Source organism: Oryx dammah, unplaced genomic scaffold (genome assembly GCF_014754425.2).
Source record: "Oryx dammah isolate SB20612 unplaced genomic scaffold, SCBI_Odam_1.1 HiC_scaffold_26, whole genome shotgun sequence".
Classification (NCBI taxonomy): Eukaryota; Metazoa; Chordata; class Mammalia; order Artiodactyla; family Bovidae; genus Oryx; species Oryx dammah.
In genome coordinates, this window is record NW_024070210.1 from 23,916,671 (window position 1) to 23,940,559 (window position 23,889).

Below are 23,889 nucleotides of genomic sequence, written 5' to 3' on the forward strand. Positions count from 1 at the left end.
ACTGGCCCAGTTTTGCTGCCACCCCATTCACTTTTCCCCCACAGGAGTGGAAGAAGTGTAGCTTTGTTACAAAACGTTGAATAAATTAGGACTAATGGAATCAGGGCAAACATAGTCAATCATGAGAAAAATCATCTGAAGGATATACACTACTTATAATAAGACAGTAGGCTCAACTTTGTATATAAGGAGTAGCACATCATTCCATTATTATTGGTAGTTGAGGAGGGGCTTTCAGCTAATTATATAAATACTCAACTTTGAGAGTATCTGTGTTAATATAAAATTCTCAGTTACCTAGGGGTAAGGATGGGAAATTCTGGATTATCTAGAAATAGGATCAACTATGGCCACCTAATGTGAAGAGTTGACTCACTGGAAAAGACTCTGATGCTGGGAGGGATCGGGGGGCAGGAGGAGAAGGGGACGACAGAGGATGAGATGGCTGGATGGCATCACTGACTCGATGGACGTGAGTCTGAGTGAACTCCAGGAGTTGGTGATGGACAGGGAGGCCTGGCATGCTGTGATTCATGGGGTCGCAAAGAGTTGGACACGACTGAGCGACTGAACTGAACTAACTGATGGATTATGCAGGCTTATGACTTTGCCTCCTTCTCAACTTGCTTTTGAATAAATCATTTGCCTTTAGTAACGTCGTAAAAAAGTAAGTAGGGCAGACATGGGATATATAATTTAGAAAAATCATTTTGCTACTGGTTAAAATCCCTGAAAGCTAATGGTTAATTGACTGAGCTGTGAATTTATAATAGCCATGCTTTCCTGAGTTCATGATCATGGTAGAAACAAAAGTTGGCTATATGTTCTATGTCTTATGAACTTACCTGATATCTTGGCCTGGCCGAGCTTGCACCAGAATTCGTACTTCAAGCTCCTCAGTGCCCTATGGTAACAGCAAATCATGTAATTTCAAACAGAGCAATCTGACTGAATTTCGATCAATAGAATTTAGCTATTCAGATGCTTTCATTATCGGATAGGCTCAGAATATATAAAGATACAGAGGAACAGGAAATCCTTTGCAAAATCCTTTGAACATGAATTTCTACCACAGGTTCCTGAAAAATTAGGCTTGATCCCAAAGAATAAATAAACATTTTCACTGATTCTCATACTTTTAAAACATGTACCAACTCAAATATTGACTCATACTTTGTAAATAGCATTCTCAAGGAAAAACACACACACACACATAGAGAGAGAGATCTCTACTCTCATAGATACAGTGAATGTGTGTGGAGGTAACTATTCTGTTCCCATAAATCACGGGTTCAATACTATGCCAAAATTCCCAAATATCTGTAAAAATTTCAGTGAAGACTTACAGTTTGCCTGGTAATAGATTTCTATAAATTAATGGTGATCATAATTTTTACATTTATGAACTGTGACTAATATTGTGATATTGGAACTGTGTCCTGTCATCTGGCAGAGTGTGTTCTGGATTTCAATGCTCTGCTGGCTTCCTTGATGCCAATAAATTTGTTGGGCCGTTTTAAGAGCAGGACAATGTGACCTGTATGCCAAGAGCTGGATTTTATAAGCCTTACTTGTGGGAAGTAAGTACTTGTGGGTGAGAAAAAGGAAAATCCTCAAATGAAGAAAAGAGGGTATATCTCAGCATGGCCAAATTTTACTATATGTTCAGTCTGGGAGAATATATTTTGTCATTTATTCTTGTATTAAAAAATACAAGATATCTTAAACTTCTTCACAAAACAAAATCATAAATCTTCCACTGAAATTTTTATTCCTGACTGATCCTCTGGATTCAATAACTGCCAGTAGTTCCAGTGAAATATAGGCCTACTTAGAGGCCTTTATTTATAAAAGAACAGAGTCCTTTATTTTAGGAAATAGAGGGGGAATTGACATAAATTTAATGTTTCCAGACCGCAATTTGGTGGCACAGATTTTCCTGAATTATAGAAAACCAGAGCTGAAAGGGTCATTTGGTTTAAATGCTTGGCTTAGTCAAGTATTCAAGAGCTTGCCCAAAGTTCTTTGTTAAATTTTTTGTAAATTCTTCACATTTTATCAGAAGCTAATTTTGATGAGCAAACTTCTCAGCTAGATGGTAGGACAACAGTTAATATCATTGCTTTTTTATCTTGAGGTAGTTTCTTTCCTTGCTTGCAGATGCAATTTCTTGGCTCAAATGTGGTTCAAATTCTGCTGTAATCCCAGTAATGGTCATAAAAACAATTTCTATAATAAAAGGCTTTCAAGCCTAAGGCAATTCCTTATTCACTATACACTACAGTGTAAGGTCCTAACATAAAACAATTGGGCTAATCTCACAAACATTGCAGAAAATGGGCATGACTTATAATACTGCCGCAGGAATGAAGCCATAAGACCTGGTAATGACGTACATCATCGGATTCCCTGATCAGTTCAGTATCTTCCACTTGCACTACTGCGTCAGCACCACAGGGGATTGGAGCACCTGTTGTAACCCGCATGACTTGTCCTGGCATTACTGTCTGAGTCGGCTGGAAATAGAAACACGCAAGAAAGAGGTGATTTACTTTGCTCCTGCAAAGGAAACTCTTGCAGATGTAACAGTTTTTGAAACAAACCATAAAAGGAAGATCCCCTGGAGAAGGAAATGGCCACCCACTGCAGTGTTCTCCCTTGGAGAATCCCATGGACAGAGAAACCTGGTGGGCTGCAGTCCACAGGGTCACGAAGAGTTGGACATGACTGAGCGACTAATACTTTCTTTTTTTTTCACTTTCGTAAAAGGAGAATATTATTCATTTTGGGAAAATATAATAAAAGTCAAACAGGTACACTTACACCAAAGAGGCTTTCACTTGACTTGAGGTGATGTCTATCAGATGATTTTCTTGGTGCCCTGCTTTCTTTTTGAAGAACTGCCACTTATATTTGCCACTACTGTCTCTCACTCGGTGTGAATTTTCTAATATATGTAAAGTGATATGATAGTCTTTAAAAAGTGCCATGCAGTATGATTTTTATGAATGACAACTATGAAAAACCAGCATGTTAATCATTTGCTGAAGTTCTGATGTTTGACAAATATAGTATTTTATTAATAAACATTTTGGTTAAATAAAGGCAAACCAGAAAATTTACTGCTCTTGAAATCTTTATAAAATATATTAGTACCATGCAATTAATAATAAAAGTTTAGCAAATATAATTATATAATCTAAAAAAACTGTACATTTTAAAATGGTTAAGATGGTACATTTTATGTTACATATTTTTCACCACATTAAAAAAAAGGAATGATTAAGGAAAACTATCCTTCCACTAAATGTACAATCAAAGTAAAACTGGAAATTCATTTGTTAGAAAAGCCTTAAGAAGCTTATTTCTATGTTATTGCTGCAAATAATGCAACCGATAGCTAATATTTGTGGAATACTCAGTCTATGCTAGGCTTAGGGTTAAGTGCATTATTATGTTTCAGAATATAAGCCCTATAAAGACAGAAATTTGTTTCATTTTCTGTTTGCCTTTTTAGCTCACATCATCATTTTTATCCTATGCTGTGGCCTAGAGGCTGGTCTTTGCAGATTGTTTCAACTGGGTTCCCATCACTCTGGCTTCTGGTTAAGTTCAGTCAGTGGGAGGGGCTAACAAGAGACTCACTGGAGAAAACCCTGATGCTGGGAAAGACCAAGGGCAGGAAGAGAAGTGGGTGAGAGAGGACAAAATGGTTGGATGGCATCACCGACTCAATGGACACGAGTTTGAGCAAATTCTGAGAGATAGAGAAAGACAGGGAAGACTGGCATGCTTCCGTCCATGGGGTTGTAAAAACATGGACAGACCTAGTGACTGAACAACAAGAGACAAGAGGGTAGGAGAGAGAGAAGTACAATTTTTATTTCCCATGCTGTTTCCCTGCTGGGTTGCAGTTTGGTGATGGCTATGTCATATCTAATAGCACTGATGCCACATTTCCTATTAGGTGGCCCTCTCCCATAGCTATCAATCTCCCAGGTCCAGGTACCACTTTCTCTCTTTGCCCCTTCAGACTTAAAGGTGGGAATGAAATCTTATTGTTGTTAGCACCTGAATGTTTCACATTCCTTTGTCAGTTTCCTTTAATCCTGTCTATATCTTCGGTAGAGTACTTGCATGCATCTTTAATCACTCCCTTTGCAAACATATTTATTGCTCTATCATCCCAAAGCCTAGAGAGTATCTGACACAAAATTGGCAGTCAATAAGTATTTCCAGAATGAATGAATAAGCATGCATGATCTCATTATCACAATAACTACATGAAGCATATAATCCTTCTTGGCTTACAATTCCAGTGATCTCATTAATTTTTTCCAACAAGTCATTGGAGAAAGATTCTTGAGATCAGATCTGGCATTGAGCTGCGTACTTTATATCCTCTTATTCTGATATTTGAATAAGAGACATTTCAGGTTTATCCAGAAATACTTTATTCTAATGTAAATAAATGTTCAAACTACTGCACAATTGCACTCATCTCACACACTAGCAAAGTAATGCTCAAAATTCTCCAAGCTAGGCTTCAACAATATGTGAACTGAAAACTTCCAGATGTTCAAGCTGGATTTACAAAAGGCAGAAGAACCAGAGATCAAATTGCCAACGTCTGCTGGATCATAGAAAAAGCAAGAGAGTTCCAAAAAAAACACCTACTTCTGCTTCATTGACTATGCTAAAGCCTTTGACTGTGTGGATCACAAAGAAACTGTGGAAAATTCTTAAAGAAATGGGAATACCAGACCACCTTACCTGCCTCCTGAGAAACCTGTATGCAGGTCAAGAAGCAACAGTTAGAAACAGACATGAAACAATGAACTGGTTCCAAATTGGGAAAGGAGAACATCAAGGCTGTGTATTGTCACCCTGCTTATTTAACTTATATGCAGAGTACATCTTGTGAAATGCTGGGATGGATGAAGCACAAGCTGGAATCAAGATTGCTAGGAGAAATATCAATAACCTCAGACATGCAGATGACACTACCCTTATGGTAGAAAGCAAAGAGGAGCTGAAGAGCCTCCTGATGAAAGTGAAAGAGGAGAGTGAAAAAGCTGGTTTAAAACTCAACATTCAAAAAACGAAAATCATGGGATCTGGTCCCATCACATCACAGCAAATAGATGGGGAAACAATGGAAACAGTGACAGACTTTATTTTCCTGGGCTCCAAAATCACTGCAAATGGTGACTGCAGCCATGAAATTAAAAGACGCTTGCTCCTTGGAAGAAAAGCTATGACAAACCTGAAAGTCGCTCAGTCGTGTCCGACTCTTTGAGTCTCCATGGACTATACAGTCCATGGAATTCTCCAGGACAGAATACTGGATTGGGTGGCTGTTCCCTTTTCCAGGAGATCTTCCCAACCCAGGGATCGACCCAGGTCTCCTGCATCGCAGATGGAGTCTTAACCAGCTGAGCTACCAGGATTTGTCTGACAAACCTAGACAGCATATTAAAAAGCAGACATTATTTTGCCAACAAAGGTCCATATAGGATAAGGTATGGTTTTTCCAGTAGTCACATATGGATGTGAGAGGTGGACCATAAAGGAAGCTGAGCACTGAAGAATTGATGCTTTTGAACTGTGGTTTTGGAGAAGACTCTTGAGAGACCCTTGGACTGCAAGGAGATCAAACCAGTCAATCCTAAAGGAAATCAATCCTGAATGCTCAATGGAAGGACTGATGCTGAAGTTGAAGCTCCAATACTTTGGCCACCTGATGTGAAGAGCTAACTCATTAGAAAAGACCCTGATGCTGGGAAAGATTGAAGGCAGGAGGAGAAGGGGACAACAGAGGAGGAGAAGGAAATGACAGAGGATGAGATGGTTAGATGGCATCACCAACTTGACACGAATTTGAGCAAGCTCCTGGAGATGGTGAAGGACAGAGAAATCTGGTGTGCTGCAGTCCATGGGGCTGCAAAGAGTCGGACACGACTGAGCGACTGAACAACAACAACACTGTAATTTTCTACCAAGATAATACATAGAATTAAAAAAAAAAAAGTTTAGGGCCCAATGCATTAATTTGTTTCTTCAGCACCAGATACTGCTTATTATCTGGTACATTTTTAAATTAACTAAACATGACCATTTTGCAGTGTGGTGATTTTTTTATGAAAAGTATGAATATTTGATATATTTGTTTTTTAGTAGAGGTGTTAATGTCAAAACTATCTTACGAGCTTGTGCAATTAAAATATTTAATACAGACTTAAAGACTTTTTCCTGCTCCAAGTGCCTTTTTGGGAAAGTGAATCCCAAAGTGAGTTTCAGGTAGTTGCTTCTTAAGCTGAAGTGTGTTAGCCTGCAGGCTACCTCAATTTAGTCTGGATCAATGTACCATACTATGCAAATTTACTTTAAGTTTTCAGGTTATACCTGTAATTTTCCCTACTTCTTGGCTTAAACTAAGTCTTAAGAAGTGTTTTTTGGGTAGCTATTAAAAAATTTGGCTCCTATCCCAAAATAGTAATTCTAATGCTAGCTGAAGGATTCCTACCAGCTCACTTATATTAAACCCAACGTAAAACATACTCCCAGATATACAAAGATATTTATATATCCACTGAGAGTAGACATATAAATGGCAATTGAATTGAATCAACTGGAAAAACTCTAGCAATACATGAGGTACTTCCTATAGATTGCTAAGAATACTCCTTTTAATTTTTATACTTCATATACTTTGAAAGTTGAAAGTGAAGTCGCTCAGTCGTATCCGACTCTTTGCGATCCCATGGACACCAGGCTCCTCCGTCCATGGGATTTTCTAGGCAAGAGTACTGGAGTGGGGTGCCTTTTCCTTCTCCAGGGAATTTCCCGACCCAGGGATCAAACACAGGTCTCCTGAATTGTAGTCAGATGCTTTACCATCTGAGCCACCAGGAAACTGTGGCTCATATACTTTATATAAAGTAAAAACTATCCGAATCTTGATTTTTCCTTAATAGAGGTACTGAGTTGGATTTTTTGAACTTTGTCCAAAGATAGCACTTCATAATTGCATAACTGAAATTGAAAGTGTCCAATGCCATGAAATTAAAAGATGCTTACTCCTTGGAAGGAAAGCTATGACCAACCTAGACAGCATATTAAAAAGCAGAGACATTGCTTTGTCAACAAAGGTCCATCTAGTCAAGGCTGTGGTTTTTCCAGTGGTCATGTATGGATGTGAGAGTTGGACTATAAAGAAAGCTAAGTGCCAAAGAATGGATGCTTTTGAACTGTGGTGTTGGAGAAGACTCTTGAGAATCCCTTGAACTGCAAGGAGATTCAACCAGTCCATTCTGAAGGAGATCAGTCCTGGGATTTCCTTGGAGGGAATGATGCTGAAGCTGAAACTCCAGTACTTTGGCCACCTCATGCGAAGAGTTGACTCATTGGAAAAGACTCTGATGCTGGGAGGGATTGGGGGCAGGAGGAGAAGGGGATGACAGAGGATGAGATGGCTGGATGGCATCACGGACTCGATGGACGTGAGTCTGAGTGAACTCCAGGAGTTGGTGATGGATGGGGAGGCCTGGTGTGCTACGGTTCATGCGGTCGCAAAGAACTGGACACAACTGAGTGACTGAACTGATATTGAATGCTAATCAATAGGACCAAATGGTAAGTGACTAAGATCAAGTATTTCATACATCAATAAAGTATGTTGTAAATAAAAAACTGTCTTAGTGGATGCAGTGGCACTCTAGGTCTCAAGCATATGTACTTTCAATAAACGAGCAATTTCGCTTTTGCAAGATCCCTGAGATTGATTTAAAGTGTGTGTGTGTATGATACATCCATTAGAGATAAAATACATCCCAGGTAATTTGAGTAAAAACCCTGTTTTTTTGTATAGTGTTGATCTTTTTTTCCTATCATACTTTTATGAGAACTTACAAGAAGCTGGCAATTTATAATTTCACAACTTTTCTTGTGCTTCTAGTTTTCAGTTGGAAGTCATAACTAGTAATAAAGTTTAAAGGTCCATAAGATTCTTAACAATCTACTACCTATGCCTAAGTATACTAGGCTGTGACTACCACAAACACTACTAGGTCTTGACTTACACTATACTATCTGCTTGGTATGGTCCTTTTTCATTTCTGTTTTTGTAAAAACTCTCTTACGCCCAGTTCCAGTGTTATTTTCCTAACCCTTCTAGGATGAAGTGCTTAACCTCTCTATTGTTTTCCACAGCACATGACTGACAGCATTAGTTTAACACTTAATATATTGTATTATATTTAGTTGTTTATACTCTGTCTCCTCCACTAGATATAAACTGTTCAGAATATTAATCATGTATTAATCTACTTTATATCCCTACAACCTAGCAGAGTGCTTGGTACAAACTGTAGGTGTGCTTGATAAATGTTGGATAGACTCAACTGAAGATCAGAGAAGTATTCCTTGAATAATTAATATTTTGGAGCTTTGTTAAAAAATGGATGCTTTAGATGTCCATTGTTGATGTATATACATACCAAGAGGTGAAGTAAGTTATAAGATCACAATCTAAGTTATTTATAAAAAAAAAAAGGGACCCAAGACTAGTTGTTCTTTTTGTTAGGAAAACAGTCATGAAGACTGAAATAAGCCTATGTATAGCATGAAAAAGGATCTAATTACTATAGTGCTAGGCTCAGTGTCAGAGGCTCTGTACACATACTCCTTGGTAGAGGTGAGGGAGCTAGGGTTGCCACCATTAGCATCATATGCTCCTGTGTACTTCCTCAACCCCTCTCTATTTTTAGTACATATGGGAGGATTTGCTAAGGTGTGGGACATAGCTTTTGTTCAACTGCTCTATTTATTATTTCCTCCTTTATTTTTATACAGTGCTTATGAGTGCTTGGTCACAGCAGAAAAGTGTGCTGGTCTTTTTCTGATTCTAGTCAAAAAGGAAAGAGCTCTTTTAATCAACTTTCACAGCTCACTAGATTAACATTTGCTTCCTACTGAACAAGATGATGCCTACCGTACACTCTAAGTTTGAAACTGTTAGACACTTGTAAACTACTGGTCTAAGATGCAAATTGTTTGTTCCTAAACTTGTTTGTACCAGTTTGTGGCGATAGCTGCTACTGTATCAAGTTATTTAAGTAAATATTCCATAAACCAATGATATATGAGGGTAAAAAGGGTTCTATTTTTCCTGAAAAAATTAAGCTAAACCTTTGGAACATCTCATTTAAAAAAGTCTGCTAAAAAAGAACTCCTGTCAAATTAGGTGTAGGTCAAACGACTGTAAAATGTACTGTAAAAATATAATAAAAATCCTGAAGGAGTCTATACTTAGACACTGTGCAAAGGTCCTTAAAATTTCTTCCACTTTAAAGAAACCAACACTAGAAATCCCATATAATGCCCTGTGGGTATAATAGAAACTCAAATAGTAGATACTTATTAAAAGAAAACCCTTGGCTCTCCATCAGATTAATGACAAATAAATGTTCATTAATTTAAATTTATTTTAAAAGATAATTTGCCATTTTTAACTTATTTCCAATCAAATGACCAATTACTAGTATCAAAAGCAGTTAGAGGACTTCTATTATATGTCCACTGTGGCCCATTAGTACTTCATTTTTTTTTTTTAGTACTTCATTTCTTACTAGAAATATATGTATATCTGTTCTCTAGTTAGCTCCCTAATGAGTAAAATTAATCAAAATGATTAGCATGTACACCAGTGGCGGATTCATGTCAATGTATGGCAAAACCAATACAGTATTGTAAAGTAAAATAAAGTTAAAAAAAAAAAAAGATTAGCAAGAAAGATGAAATAATTTGCTTCTTCTAAGTTTTCCTGTTTATAACATGAGTTGGGGAAAAGTCTGAGAAAACCACTTAGAAATTATAGCTCTATTCAGAACATTAATGTTTATACTAAGAGAAAGATTCATCCAATCACAGGGCTGGAAAATGCTTGTGGGGCACGTCTGTGAGATATACTAATAACACTGTGTCCATGCTGCATATGACTAGAGGCAGGTTCTTTCAGTTAGGAAAGAATTCATTTGATTCTTTCTCAGGGGAATCATCATTTCATCTCTTTGATGACCCATCTAATCCTTCTCTAAAATTTCCATAAAAACAATGGCAGAAGTTCAGGATTAGACTCTGAAGGTCCATGAAACTAAAATCTTTAGGGCCTTTTTCAGGCTTATGAATCTCACCTGTTCACCAGCTTGGGATTCTCCAATGATGAAACGATCTCCTGGGCCATCAGCAGCTGTAAGAGGAACAGAAGCAAGAACAATCATCAGAATGCACCTATGGCAAGGAATAAGAACCTAGTCTTGGAATTCTAAAAGTTGACTCAAATGATTAGGCAAGGCTTCAGGAAATTGGAACACTTTTCTGATCACCTAGCTTAGAAAAAAGTTTTGTTACTGTAATACTAGTTAGATCGTTGGTATCCACAATTTACAAGTACCAATAGGAGTGGTTCTAAATGTGCCCTTTCCTGGTGTCTTTGGAGACAGTTTTCTTGTTGTTCCATAATTTCCACTCTTGTACTTTTAAATAGGAAGTTCTTTTAGTCTATCCTCCTAAATAAAAGGGTATGTATGTGTGATGTGTGTGTACACACTCGTGGAGACTTATACATGAAGTGGTGGTGGTGGTTTAGTCGCTAAGTCGTGTCTGACTCTTGCGATCCCATAGCCCGCCAGGCTCCTCTGTCCATGGGATTTTCCAGGCAAGAATACTGGAGTGGGTTGCCATTTCCTTCTCCAGGAGATCTTCCTGACCCAGGAATCGAACCCAGGTCTCCTTCATTGCAGGCAGATTCTTTACCGACTGAGCTATGAGGGAAGCATGAAGTAGGGCAAGGAGATCCAACCAGGCCATTCTAAAGGAGATCAGCCCTGGGTGTTCTTTGGAGAGACTGATGCTAAAGCTGTCCAGTACTTTGGCCACCTCATGCGAAGAGTTGACTCACTGGAAAAGACTCTGATGCTGGGAGGGATTGGGGGCAGGAGGAGAAGGGGACGACAGAGGATGAGATGGCTGGATGGCATCACCGACTCGATGGACATGAGTTTGGGTGAACTCCGGGAGATGGTGATGGACAGGGAGGCCTGGCGTGCTGCAATTCATGGGGTTGCAAAGAGTCGGACACGACTGTGCGACTGAACTGAACGGAACTGATGCTTGAAGGAAATGAGTTACAGAATGAAGTAACTCAGGTGGAGAAGGTTCAGTACCTTTAATAAGTGATAGTGAGAGAGCTAGGATTTGAAAACTCACACCCTGAATTTCCAATACAACATTATTTTTTTATGAAAGATCAAAATGCTGCTAAAAAAACAAAATACATAGGCAGTGCTGCATCACAATTTCCACTGACTGCTTATTTTTAAACTGGAAGAAAACACTTTCAGAATTGAGATGGAGAAAACTTCCTATCCAATTTCCCCCCACATACAGTACAGTAATGGCTGGATGAAAAAATACTCCTGAAGATAAACGTATTTAAAAGGGTTTTCTTCACATACGATGCGGATTTCAGACCAATACTACTGTCAAGGCAATATGTACCTACTGAGTTTTATGATCATGACCATTAGCTCCTTGTAATCAGCATACAGCAAGGGTCTTGGGGCACACACACAGCAAAGACAACAGTGTTTATATGAATTTTTTAATCATATTTGCAGCCATGTTTATAAATAATAAAAAGCATTTTCCCTCTTTTAGAGGAGATATAAAATTCATTGTTTCTTTATGTGACTGCAAAGCCGTATTTTTTCTAAAGGCTTATATATACAATGCAATATAAGTCACTTTTTTTGTATAGCTGGCTTTGGTTAACCTAATGTGGAGAGGAACAAAAATTAACATTAGGTGTCTTCTACTTACTATATGTTGTATCTTGTGCTTTTTAGACTTTGTCTCAGTTAATAAACTCTTGGCTTTCTGGTGTTTTTTTGGAATCCTACTATATTAATATTTTCAGTGTTTACCTGTAAAAAAGAGACTACTGCAGTTTTCCTGAATGGCATTCTTATTATGCTGCTTTCATGGGTTCTTTTTTCTTTTTAATGAAACAGTTTAAAACAGATAGAGAAATCACTGCTTCAACAATTTTCAACATTTTACCAATTTTGTTTCATCTATATCCACACTCAGTATTTTAAAACTAATCATAATTTTCTTACTTTAGAAAATTAAGAAGTCAATTATCTTTCAGAGTTTTGCACTAATTGCATCTCAAATCTGAATAAACATTTTTATTTTTCTGCTAGAGATATTATTAGCTTTCTGCCTCCCCACAGCAACCCAGACGCTTTCTTTTTTTGCCTCTTGAACAAGGGGAAATTAGCATGGTTTTAGAGTAAAAGTTGAATCTGAATCCTGGTTCTGACTATTATTAGCTTTAGGATTTTCAGCAAATTACTAAATTTTTCTCTAAACTTCTGTTTGCTTGTTGATAAAAATGGGAATAACCATACTTTAAAATATGGTTTTAAAATATTTAAAATAACCATATGTTAAAATATACCTTTTAAGGCTTTTTCTTTCTTTCATTTATTCACTGAGTTTCTACTGAGTGTCTTCTATGTCCTAAGTGTCATACTAGATGCTGGGACAGAGTAGAGAGTATAACTAGTTGTTGTTGTGTAGTAACTAAGTTATTTCCAACTCTTTTGCAACCTCATGGAGTACAGCCCCCCAGGCTCCCCTGTCCAAGGGATTTCCCAGCTAAGAAGAATGGAGTGGGTTGCCATTTCCTTCTCCATGGGATCTTCCTGACCCAGGGGTTGAACCTGTGTCTTCTGCATCGTAGGCAAATTCTTTATGACTGAGCCACCAGGGAAACCAAAGTAAAACTAGATACTGTTTCTATTTTAATGCAGTGTCAATTTGTTGCAATGTTTTACACAAATAGAGGTGGGCTCTAAAATTATCTTGTAAGCAATTTTTTAAATGAAAAATAGAAAATATATTTTATCACACATGGTAAAGATGAGTATTATTTCAGAAACTTTTGTTTATATATATGCATGCATGTATATTTATATGTACTGTATATGTATATCCTTGGTTTATGATATATAATGTATTTAGTGCCTGTCTTTTTATGGGTGTGGTGAAACCAAAACTCTTAAAGCCATTGAGATAGTGAGGGAGATAGATTTTAATGTTAATCAAATAGTCACATTAATGAATATGCAAATATAAATTAAGAAAACCACTCTAAAGGAAAGGAACACAATTTAATGAGAGCATACACTGAGAGTACCTGAACTACCCTGGAGGGTCAGGGAAAGCCACCTTGATATAAAGGATTTATGATTTGAATATGAAGGATAAGCCAGAACTAAGTAGACAAAAAGTGTGTGTGAGGGAGGAGAGGTGGTAAGGGGAGAGAGAAAGTGGAAATGGACATGCTGCATCTAAAGATATTCACCTAAAGGAAAGAGTGTGTGTAAAGGCTCTGGTTCTTGTCCTCCATCTATCTTATAGTCTAGCTACTCTCTCACGTACCGAGAATAACAAGATGACTCATATTTCAGCTCCATAACATATGTTACTCCCACTGCTTGGAGTGTCCTTTCCTTCTCCCTGCCTTCTGGTTAAAAACTTTTTAGTTTTTAGGACTCAGCTCAAGTGTCACCTTCTCTAGGAAGTCATATCTGACTTCCTTCCCCTTTCTCTTTTATTTCCCCAGTGTATTCCTGAAGTAACTCTAATTATGGTTTCTTAATGTATTTGTAATCATTTGCTTATTTGTCTCAGGGAAATTCCTGGTACCTGCTGAAAAATAGGTATTCAATAAGTGTTGAATATATGAAGTATTCGCAAGTGAAAGAAATGAATGAGTGTGGCTCCTAAGAATCTTTTTAGAAAAATAAATCCATGAATGAAACAATAAATATTTTCTAATACAAAATGCTGTATTTTGAATGCCTTCCTTTTTTGCTGGTTCATGGTATATTATTTTCTTTAAAATGTGAGTCAACATTTACCATCTTCAGAATGTTTAGAAAGATTGCTCTGATCAATTCCATATAACTTAGGTTATATCTAACATAGTGCTAAGCTCATCACTGATGCTCAGTAAATACTTGTTAAAATAAAGAATTGAACTTTGCTTTTCCATAATACTTAGGTAGGAAGTTTGTAAACTGTCTTGTATGCATTAGTATTGTGCTTTGTAAATTTTCTTAAATAATTTTATAAACATGTGTATTTTATCTCCAGCTAGATAATAAGCTCATTTGAGGTAGGGATCACTTCCTAGATTTCTTTTTTGAAACTGTCTGCTCTTCAGTCCTCCTGTTTCCCTCTTCACACATTCTAATACGCATACACTCAAAACACTCATCTCAGTGTTCTGCACAAGCACTCCAAGCAAATGTCATTATATAATGAGTGGCTAGAGATAACATGGGGCCAAGCTGGTACAGAGTGTCAGGGAAGCCAACATCTGAAGCAGTCTTTAAGTGAAAGAAGCAAGATGCTTTGTTACCAAGGAAGGTACACTAACTGGGGAGAGAATATGTCTCACTTTAACTAGGTTCTCCACTATCCTCTGAAAATTTCCACCTGGGAACTATGCCTCTCTGTTGTTGGCTAAGGAAGGTTTAGTCAACCAACATTATAGAAAGTCCCTGATATTAATGGAGGAGTCCTTTTTACCATTTCCCTTTTAACAGTGCTTCTCAACTCTTAATGTACATTAAGAGTTCTATGTACATAGAAATCACTTAGAGAGCTTGTTAAAATACAGATTCTGATTCAGTAGGCTGGGATAGGTCCTGAGGTTCTACATTTCTAACAAGCTGATGCTTATGCAGCTGGTTAAGGGACTACCCTTTATGAGAAGCAGAGCACTGTAAGACTGAACGGAATCCAGACAAATTCAGACTAATAGAAAACTTAAATAAAAAAATTAGTGAACTACAACAGAAGTTCTGATTTTATACCAACAAGGCTCATTATTTACATAAAGGCAGAAAGGTAATGATCAATCTACCTAACTTGTTGATATTTATTTTAAAAACCTATTAAAGAGATACGTAAAAAAAAAAAAAAAGAAAATGGTTGCCATTTTCAAGATGAATTCTACCAGCTTGGGTGGGAGGGGGCAGAAGTGGAGGTACAGTGGCAGATGAACCTAAAGCTTGGAAAGAAAGAAACTAAATCAGCCACAGTATGCCATTAGAAACAATGGATGGATTGCAAGGATTTCTGTAAAGGCTTAGACTCTTTCCACCGGCCCCCACCCCTCAATTCTGGCATTTTGGTTAATAGCTTTTCTTTTATGTTTTGCAACTGTAGAATTTAATTTGAAGGAAGTGATAAAAGCAATATAAACCAAATCCTAACAGCAAATGCACTGTGTAAGCAATTTATAAAGCTTAATGCTAGACCCTGAAGCTGCTTCCACCTCCATCTTTTTAATGTGGAAACACTTTTAGTCTTGTTCACCTCTTTATTTGAAGATCTCTGATTATATCATTTGATATAAAACTGATAGCATTAGATAACTATTCAACGTGGCAATATACAGAAAATGATCATCCTAAGGCTATTTGCCCTAGAATTATCCCTCATTTTCATTTTCTAGTCACATGGGAGCTCTCTTTAAATCTCTTATAGCTATTCACTTATTTTCAGTAACAAAAGTCTCATTGTTTCCACATTAGGGTTGAATAAATGGAGGCCAGAGAGATAGCATAACTTTCAGAGGTCCTAGGAAGTATCTTCAATGGAGGAATAAGGCAGAGGGACTAAGATTTTGTTTACTCTAACTATGGAACCAAACTAAGACTGGTGGATAGGCAACAGGATAATAGTATTTCTGTGTATACTAAAATTAACATTATAGGAAGAGTTTGGAGTGGTGGCAAAGGTAGATGACAATACTAACACGACAGGATCAGTACTTGCTGCACTTATACTGAGAGATTAAATCTGGTGAATTGTTTGGGATTTTAAATCTGTTGCCTGGAAAGCAGGGAGCAAGGAGTAGTACAGGTGAATTAGAAGGCATTTCATATTCTTTATCATCATCTTCCAGGAGAAAAATGCCCATATATTGTTAGTATTGGGAAAAGATATATTATTTCCTTAAATATATTATTTTAAGCTTTTTTGAATTAACTAAAATCAATTATTTCAAATTATCTCTCGGCTCACTTGAGTAGTACTCCTATATCATAAGGCTCTCTTCTTCATCCAAAGTGTCCTACGGTGGAAGACTAAAGGCTGTCAAGTGAATTGGAGAACCAGCTACGGCCAAACAGGACTTAACTGGACAAAACAGAAACTCTTAAACATGACTTTTGTGACAGAATAAGAACTAGCTCAAAATTAAAAAGGTTATACAGAATTTTAGTATGTACTTTAACCTACTGGGAGGAAGTACATAGATGTTAATAGCAGCTAGACAGTGATAATGGGTAATTTAAAAATGTTCTTTTTGATTTTCTATATTTCCATAAGCATGTATTTAATCAGCATGTAAAAAAGAAAAAAAATATTAACTTAAAATGCAAAGATTCTCTTAATTTTCCGGAATTGTTTGCTGCACATGGTTTTTAAAATAATTATTGGCTTGTTTGTAATTTTTCCTTTGCCTAAATGATACCTAAACTAATTCTGAAGCGATAAGTCTTTCAAATTGAACATTTTCAAGAGAGTGAACTTGGTATTGAGATATCTTTGCCTTTATTAATGAATCAAGAAGCAACTGTGAGACAACGGGCATCCACATCTCTATAGGAGGCTGTGAATGCCTCAAGATGATTAGCTTAATCAGTGTGAAGGGAGAAATAACTCTTCAAAAATATGAATAAAACTATTGTATTGCTTCTAGCTGGTAAGTGCTACTTTCGTTTTCTCTGCTTATATCTTTCAAATTCATTCCCTCCTCCTCCTGAATGTAGTTTTAGATTTATTAATTTACATCATCATTGCTTAATTCCTGTCTTCTTTATACTCTATTCTTTCTTATTCTTTAAAAGCTGTTCCTATTTCTTTAGCTACTTGTTACTGTCTTGAGTTTTCAACCCACATACCTTAAAGCAAGAGATCCTCCAACTGGTTTGGAGTTTTATCCCACATGTTTCTGAAGGATACTGGCTAATGCTTAGTGATCCAGAGCAAGTTAGGAACCTCTTTACACCTAGAGGGTTAGCAATGTTCACAGGTGCCACGGGTTATTACTGGAAGGCCTAAGGCAAAGGCAGAGGAGAAGAAAAACAGGGAGAATAAAGGGAGTGGGGAGGAAGGAATGGGAGTAAAGGAAGACAGGGTGGAGAGAAAGGTACAGGAAGTAGAGTGGTAGAGAGCCACAACAGCAGCCTCAAGGCCGCTCTTCCCCACAACACCGCCTAGGGTGGTGTTACAGCACAGAAAAGACTTAGACCGTGCCTTTTTGTTCACTGAGAACCTTTGCTGCCTTAATTGTGATATTGATCATAATTAACCAACCATTCCAACTTTGAAATGTAACCATTTCCACGATGGTTTTCCGTTATATCTCTGTTATATGTTCCATATCTTAGAGAACTAGCAATACTTCACAGGAAAGAAATAATGTGAATTAGCTGCATGGCAGCTTGTCTGCTGAACCTTTTATACTGTGAGATGCCATTTTAAATGTCTCTGTGTGTTTGTGTACATGTGTGAAATAACTAAAAACACCACCACTTTAAAACAATAGACTATGATAGTCTAAATGGTAATTTTATATATACATGTCTCTGATAAGACTGTACAGTTGCAGAAAGGCTCTTTCATTGTTCATGTGGGCTAACTAAAAAAACCAAAAGCAATAGTTTTATATTGAGCTGCTGCTACCTTAGGTAAAAATCACAGAACAACATTCTGTTTTGGAATAATTCTGTCTCATATTATTTACCTCCTCACTTTCTCCTACTTTATATTACTGAGAATGTAAAAAAAAAATAGACTTTCTTGTCCCTTTGGTGTTTTATCTGCTGTAGTTGTTTGTTCTACTCTGGAAGTAAGAATTCTTTTTCATTTCAAAACAATCCAAATGGCTACCAATTAAAAGTTCAGACAGAAGCTACATTTTAGAGGGAATAAGAAAGAAGAGTCAATGAGGCTATCAGAATACTAAATTAATTTTTTTCTGAACAGTATTCATCTTAATAAACATTATAGAAGAAATGAACTTAGAAAACAAAGGAGGCAGTGGGTATTTGTTATTTGTTTTCAGCTCTAATTTAGATAACATCACCGACTCAATGGACATGAACTTGAGCAAAGTCAGGAGATAGTGGAGGACAGGGAAGCCTGGCACATTGGAGTCCATGCGGTTGTAAAGAGTCGTACACGACTTAGTGACTGGACAACGAAAACAACTAATTTAGTGAGATCAAGCTAAATTAGGTGCATTTAAGATAGTTTCGTGAGAAAGAATATACTAGGAGGAATTAACCTCTCCATTGTTCTATGAGAATAACAGTTCAGATAATGTTATCCTTTTTTAAGAGATGGTTTAAGTAAATATGATTGATAATAATAGGTACTATTATGAAACATTAAAAACATTGAGAGCTTTTTTTTATGCCAGATACTTTAAGACTTTCTACAGTCCCACTTAGTCCTCACAATAACCTGTTGGGGTAAGTATGGTTATAATTATCATAGTTTTATAGACAAGAAAACCAAGGATCAAAAAGTTGAACTGATTTGCTTAAAGTTACACAGATGGAACTGGTACAAGAGCCCAGATCACTTTCTTTGCTTGAAGTCCATAACTTTAACCATTTGTTCTACTGTCTCCAACACAGAAAGATACTCCTAAGAGGTGGTGATACAACATTGAGGAGATCAGTGAATATATTTAATCACAAGAAAGAGGAAAATATTTTAATAGTTAGATACAGTATAAAAAAATAAAAAATGAAGACAGTCAACTAAGGGACTCCATAAATGATCATTAGAAAGGAACTGGCATTCTTAAGAGCTCTGATAAACTGGGAAATGCTTTTAGCCATTTCTTCCATGATGTCAGCCAATATAATATAACTGATATTAGTTTCTAAGCAATTCAGTTGCATTTTCATTTTGTGTTTTCTTAAATTGGGCTTTAGGGAGGCAAATGATTTTGCTTTTGAGCTTTATCCCATCCCAGGCAATTCTGAAGGCGTGAACTGCTGGTACCATCTGGGGCTTTGGAGCTCTGAAAAATAGGACCTTCTAGGGATTTAGAGGTTTCCTCACACTTGCTTTCTATGAAGCTCTTATTGATGTTTGAATTTAAAGCAAAGGAAAAAAACTGGCCCACTTTATCCCCTGGTGGGAGTCTGCTTGTCTTCTTGGCCCTATAGATGTTTTCCACTAGAAAACATTTGGAAAACTTCAGACTAAGACTGTCTGCTATCTGGTATATGTAGAGGCCAAAAGAATTATGGCACAGTATCTTTACCAATCTCTACATATTTATTTGTGAGTAAGAATTTTCAAGTAACTACAGTATTTTCTCTGAAGTTTTACTCAAGATTGGGCCAGAAAATATATAGGTGTAGGTTAATATTGTTATCTGTGAATGAATTTTGACAACCAAGGGGGAAACAGATGTAACAGTCATTAGGTACTTGGGCTGAGTCAAACATCTAAAAACAGAATACTAAAAACAAAGCAAAAAAAGCCAACAAACCCCCCAGAACCAATGTGAGTATGTTGATACTCAAGAAAACCAAAATATATTTACCTCGGACAGCATAGCCATCTTTTACTGACGCTGGGAAAGGGGGTAGGTTGTCTTTTGCATATACATCTTGAGCAAGGACTCGCCCCATTCCATCTGTAAGAGAAAGAAAAGGAAAATATGGATGTTAAGTGCAGTGGGTTAAACAGGTGGTCCTAAACAAGACGGACCTAAGTACTTGTCTGACTTATATAAATATAAGGCTTGTATAAGGGCTCAGTCAGATCTCCTGATTTCTATCCCAAGGAATAGGCGACAGAAGGAAGAGATGCCTCCTAGTGTCTGAAATGAAAGATTAGATCAGTCAATGAATAGTAACACTTGTAGGGGTTATTTGAATACGAGTAGCTACACAGTCAGAGAAGGCGATGGCACCCCACTCCAGTACTCTTGCCTGGAAAATCCCATGGACGGAGGAGCCTCGTAGGCTGCAGTCCATGGGGTCGCTGAGGGTTGGACTTAACTGAGTGACTTCACTTTCACTTTTCACTTTCATGCATTGGAGAAGGAAATGGCAACCCACTCCAGTGTTCTCGCCTGGAGAATCCCAGGGACGGGGGAGCCTGGAGGGCTGCCATCTATGGGGTCGCACAGAGTCGGACACGACTGAAGTGACTTAGTAGTAGTAGTAGTAGTAGTAGTAGTAGCTACACAGTCATCAAAGATGTGTTCAAGTTGATGTGTCATAAACCCTTTAACAACTCCTAGATGATTTTCTTTAAAAAGTAAGTTCTTAAATAGTCATAGTCATTGACCCAGTGATTTCACTTCTAAGAAAATGGACAAGTCTTCCTGTATGTGTTTATTTAAGAGTTGCTTACATTAGTGAGAAATGGAAAGAAATAAAAAGATTAACAATACAGAAATTTAAACAGTGATGTATCCTTATGACAAAATATTATACAATATTTGTATTTTATAAAGAATATTCACTGACACAAGAAAATTCTTATAATATGCATTTTAAAACATGTAGAACTATACATGTAAAGTATAATCTTAACTACGTTAAGATATATGTGTATAGATCAATAGAAAAAGATGGGAAGGACATACATGAAATAAGAAAGTATTTGTTTACTGCAATATGTTAGAATTATGTATACTTTTATACCCTATGCTATACTTTTCAGAAAGTTTCCAAATTTTCTACAATGATCACATGTAATTTTTATTTTTTTCTTTTAGAAGAGAAAAGTAAAGAAAGGAGCTTCCTTAGCATTCTATTTAACTTCAGCCAAAATTTTGACTTTATTAACTTAAAAAAGCAGTGACTAGAAGAACATCAGTAATGTATTGTGTGAAGTGGATATTCAAACCACTATTCATATACTCTGGATGACAAGCATCTTTGGTGAGCTCCCAGGAGTTTGATTTCATGCCAATAAGAATAAAAGTTTCAAGAGTCACGACCAATTACTTAAATCCTCTAGTCAGAATCTGCCCTTATTATTATCATTACTCTTGCTATTCAAGAAGTAATATAATAATTAATAGGAGGTAGAGAAGGAAGAAGAAGAAGAGGAGGGAAAAAAAAATCAAACTTCACTCCAAAGACTATAGGTATATACAACTTGATTTACACATTTGTATAGGTTTAGAAAATGCTATTGTTTCCAGAGCTGGATGGATGAGTTTTCTTTGGTCTGTCTTTTGTTTTTAGCTTTGTCATTCTTAGCTACTTTGGGTCCTCTGGTTTCCAGAACCCAGGACAAAGAAGTAAGTACAGACAGATTTTAAATTTTGTACTCTGATCCAACTCTGATCCACAGTAATAGTGATATTAACCCTTTTTAAGGAAAGTGACACCTGAATTGGGAGAACTAGCTTAGGTACCTTCAGGAGGTTGAAACTATTCTGGAGCTATCCTGAGCTATGGACCATATTTTGTAAGACCAGGGAAGTGGTGGGACTAGAGGGCCTTGTTTGTATACATATATACAACATTAATTCCCAAATGAACCTGAAGCTATAAGGCAGCCTTTGATAGTGGACCCTATGGCATCTGCTTAGGGTCAACATAAACTACTTGGGTTAGCTCCTTATCTGAAACTATTCCGTCCAGTGTGGTGAATGAAAATGGAAGTGTGACACCAGTACAGATCCCAAGAGAATAACTTTTCTGGGATTTGAATAACTCAGTAATAGTATTTAATAATCAAAGATAGCACTAGGGCTAAGATCTAGTTTATCTAGTAAATGTTTATATAGCATTTTATAAATTACCAAGTAATATTACATATATAATTTCATTTAATTCTTAAAAAAATCTAGTAAAGCATTATTATATTCATTTTAGAGGCAAATTACGAGAAGTTTAAACAGGTAACCTACCCAAGATCACATATTTTACAGATGCCCAAGAAAGGACCTAAATTTAGATCTTAGAACTTCAATCATTAATACAATGGCAATAGCTACATACCCTTCATATACTGCTCTTCTTCTGTTCTAACATTTAAAAAAGCTACAAGGTGAGTCCTCAAAAAATTAAAGATAGAATTACTATATAATCTAGCAATTTCACTTCTAGGTATATATTCAAAAGAAGTAGTAGTAGAAACTTGAACAGATATCTGTGTGCCTATTTTTATAGTGGCATGATTCACAATAGTCAAAAAGTGGAAGTAACCCAAGTATCCACTGACAGATGAGGTGGTAAACAAAATGTGGTACATACATATAGGAATATTATTCAGCCTTAAAAAAGAAGGAAATTCTTACATATGTTATCCATATACATATGGATGAAACTTGAAGGGACTATGAAATAAGTGAAAATAGCTGAAACAAGCCAGCCACAAAAGGCCAAACATCGTATGATTTCACTTTTTTGAGGTAATTAGAGTATTCAAAATTATAGTTATCAAAAAGTAGAATGGTGGTTGTTATGGGCTGGGAAAAGGGAAAAATAGGAAGTTATTTTTTAACGAGTATATAGTTTCAGTTTGGGGTGATGAAATAGTTTTGGAGATGGAAGGTAGTGACAGTTGCAAAACAACGTAAATGTATTCAGTGTCACTGGACTGTACAGTTAAACATGATTAAAATGATAAGTCTTATTTGTTACCACCGCCACAAAAAACTACAAAGAATGGCTGTCATCAACAGTTAACACATGTATTTTCCCTCCCTAGGTCCTTGCCAGTAGCTCAAGAGAAGTGATACAATCTCATCAAGACTCTTTTTACTTCTATATTCCAGGAAGAAAGAGGCTGAGCACTTAGTATGCTAAGTTCAAAAGCCTGTTGATACTGACAGTCTTAGCTACTGCAGCAGCTTAACATAAGTTAACTAAGGTCTCACTGATGGCCAGTTTAGAGAAAAGCGTATCAGCTGACTTGATTTCTCCCTTTAATGCTTGTGTTACTCATATATCTTATTGTGCAATTCCATTCTGGATGGTTCCTAAGGTACAGGGTCCGAGTGAGTGAGTGAAGTCTCTCAGTCGTGTCTGACTCTTTTTGGCCCCATGGACTGTAGCCTACCAAGCTCCTCTGTCCATGGGATTTTCCAGGCAATAGTACTGGAGTGGATTGCCACTTCCTTCTCCAGGGGATCTTTCCACCCTAGGGATCGAACCCGGGTCTCCCGCATTGTAGACAGACGCTTTACCGTCTGAGTCATAGGGTCTACTCAACCACAATTTGATGCAATTAGATTCTGGAAACTAAAGTAAAAATCCTGTTATGTAAGTTTCCAGTAATAATTGCCCCTCCTTACTGCCACTTTACCATATACATAAACACTAAAAAATAGCCTGCAAATCTGAGGAGAATCAAATAATAATGACAGATTGAGATGTACATATGACCAGGAATTAGTGTTTATTTAATTATTTATTGAAATATAGTTGCTGTAAATGTTATATCAATTACAAGCAGAGAATATAGTGGTTTGCAACATTTAAAGATTATACTCCATTTATAGTTACTATAAAATATTGGCTATATTCCCTGTGTTGTACAACATATGCTTGTAGCTTATTTTATATCTAATAGCTTGTACTTCCTTACCCCTATATTGCCCCTTCCTTCCTCTCCCCAGTAGTAACCTCTAGCTTGTTCTCTACTATGTGAGTCTGCTGCTTTTTTGTTATATTTACTGGTTTATTTTAGATTCCATGTATAAATGATATCATACAGTATCTTTCTTTGTCTGACTTACTTCACTTAGCA

The 23,889-nt window shown here is 36.8% G+C and overlaps 1 protein-coding gene across 5 annotated transcripts in view; it reads right to left on the reverse strand.

Annotated features, from left to right (window-relative positions):
- Positions 1-23,889, reverse strand: part of GPHN (gephyrin) — a 547,122-nt gene that overhangs the window by 66,876 nt on the left and 456,357 nt on the right. For all 5 annotated transcript variants that reach the window (XM_040226253.1, XM_040226252.1, XM_040226254.1 and 2 more), the window contains 4 exons: positions 19,715-19,807; positions 10,194-10,249; positions 2,397-2,516; positions 846-904 (listed from right to left, as the gene is read on the reverse strand). In XM_040226253.1, coding sequence (XP_040082187.1) covers positions 846-904; positions 2,397-2,516; positions 10,194-10,249; positions 19,715-19,807 — 328 coding nt within the window. The remainder of the gene's footprint in view (positions 1-845; positions 905-2,396; positions 2,517-10,193; positions 10,250-19,714; positions 19,808-23,889) is intronic.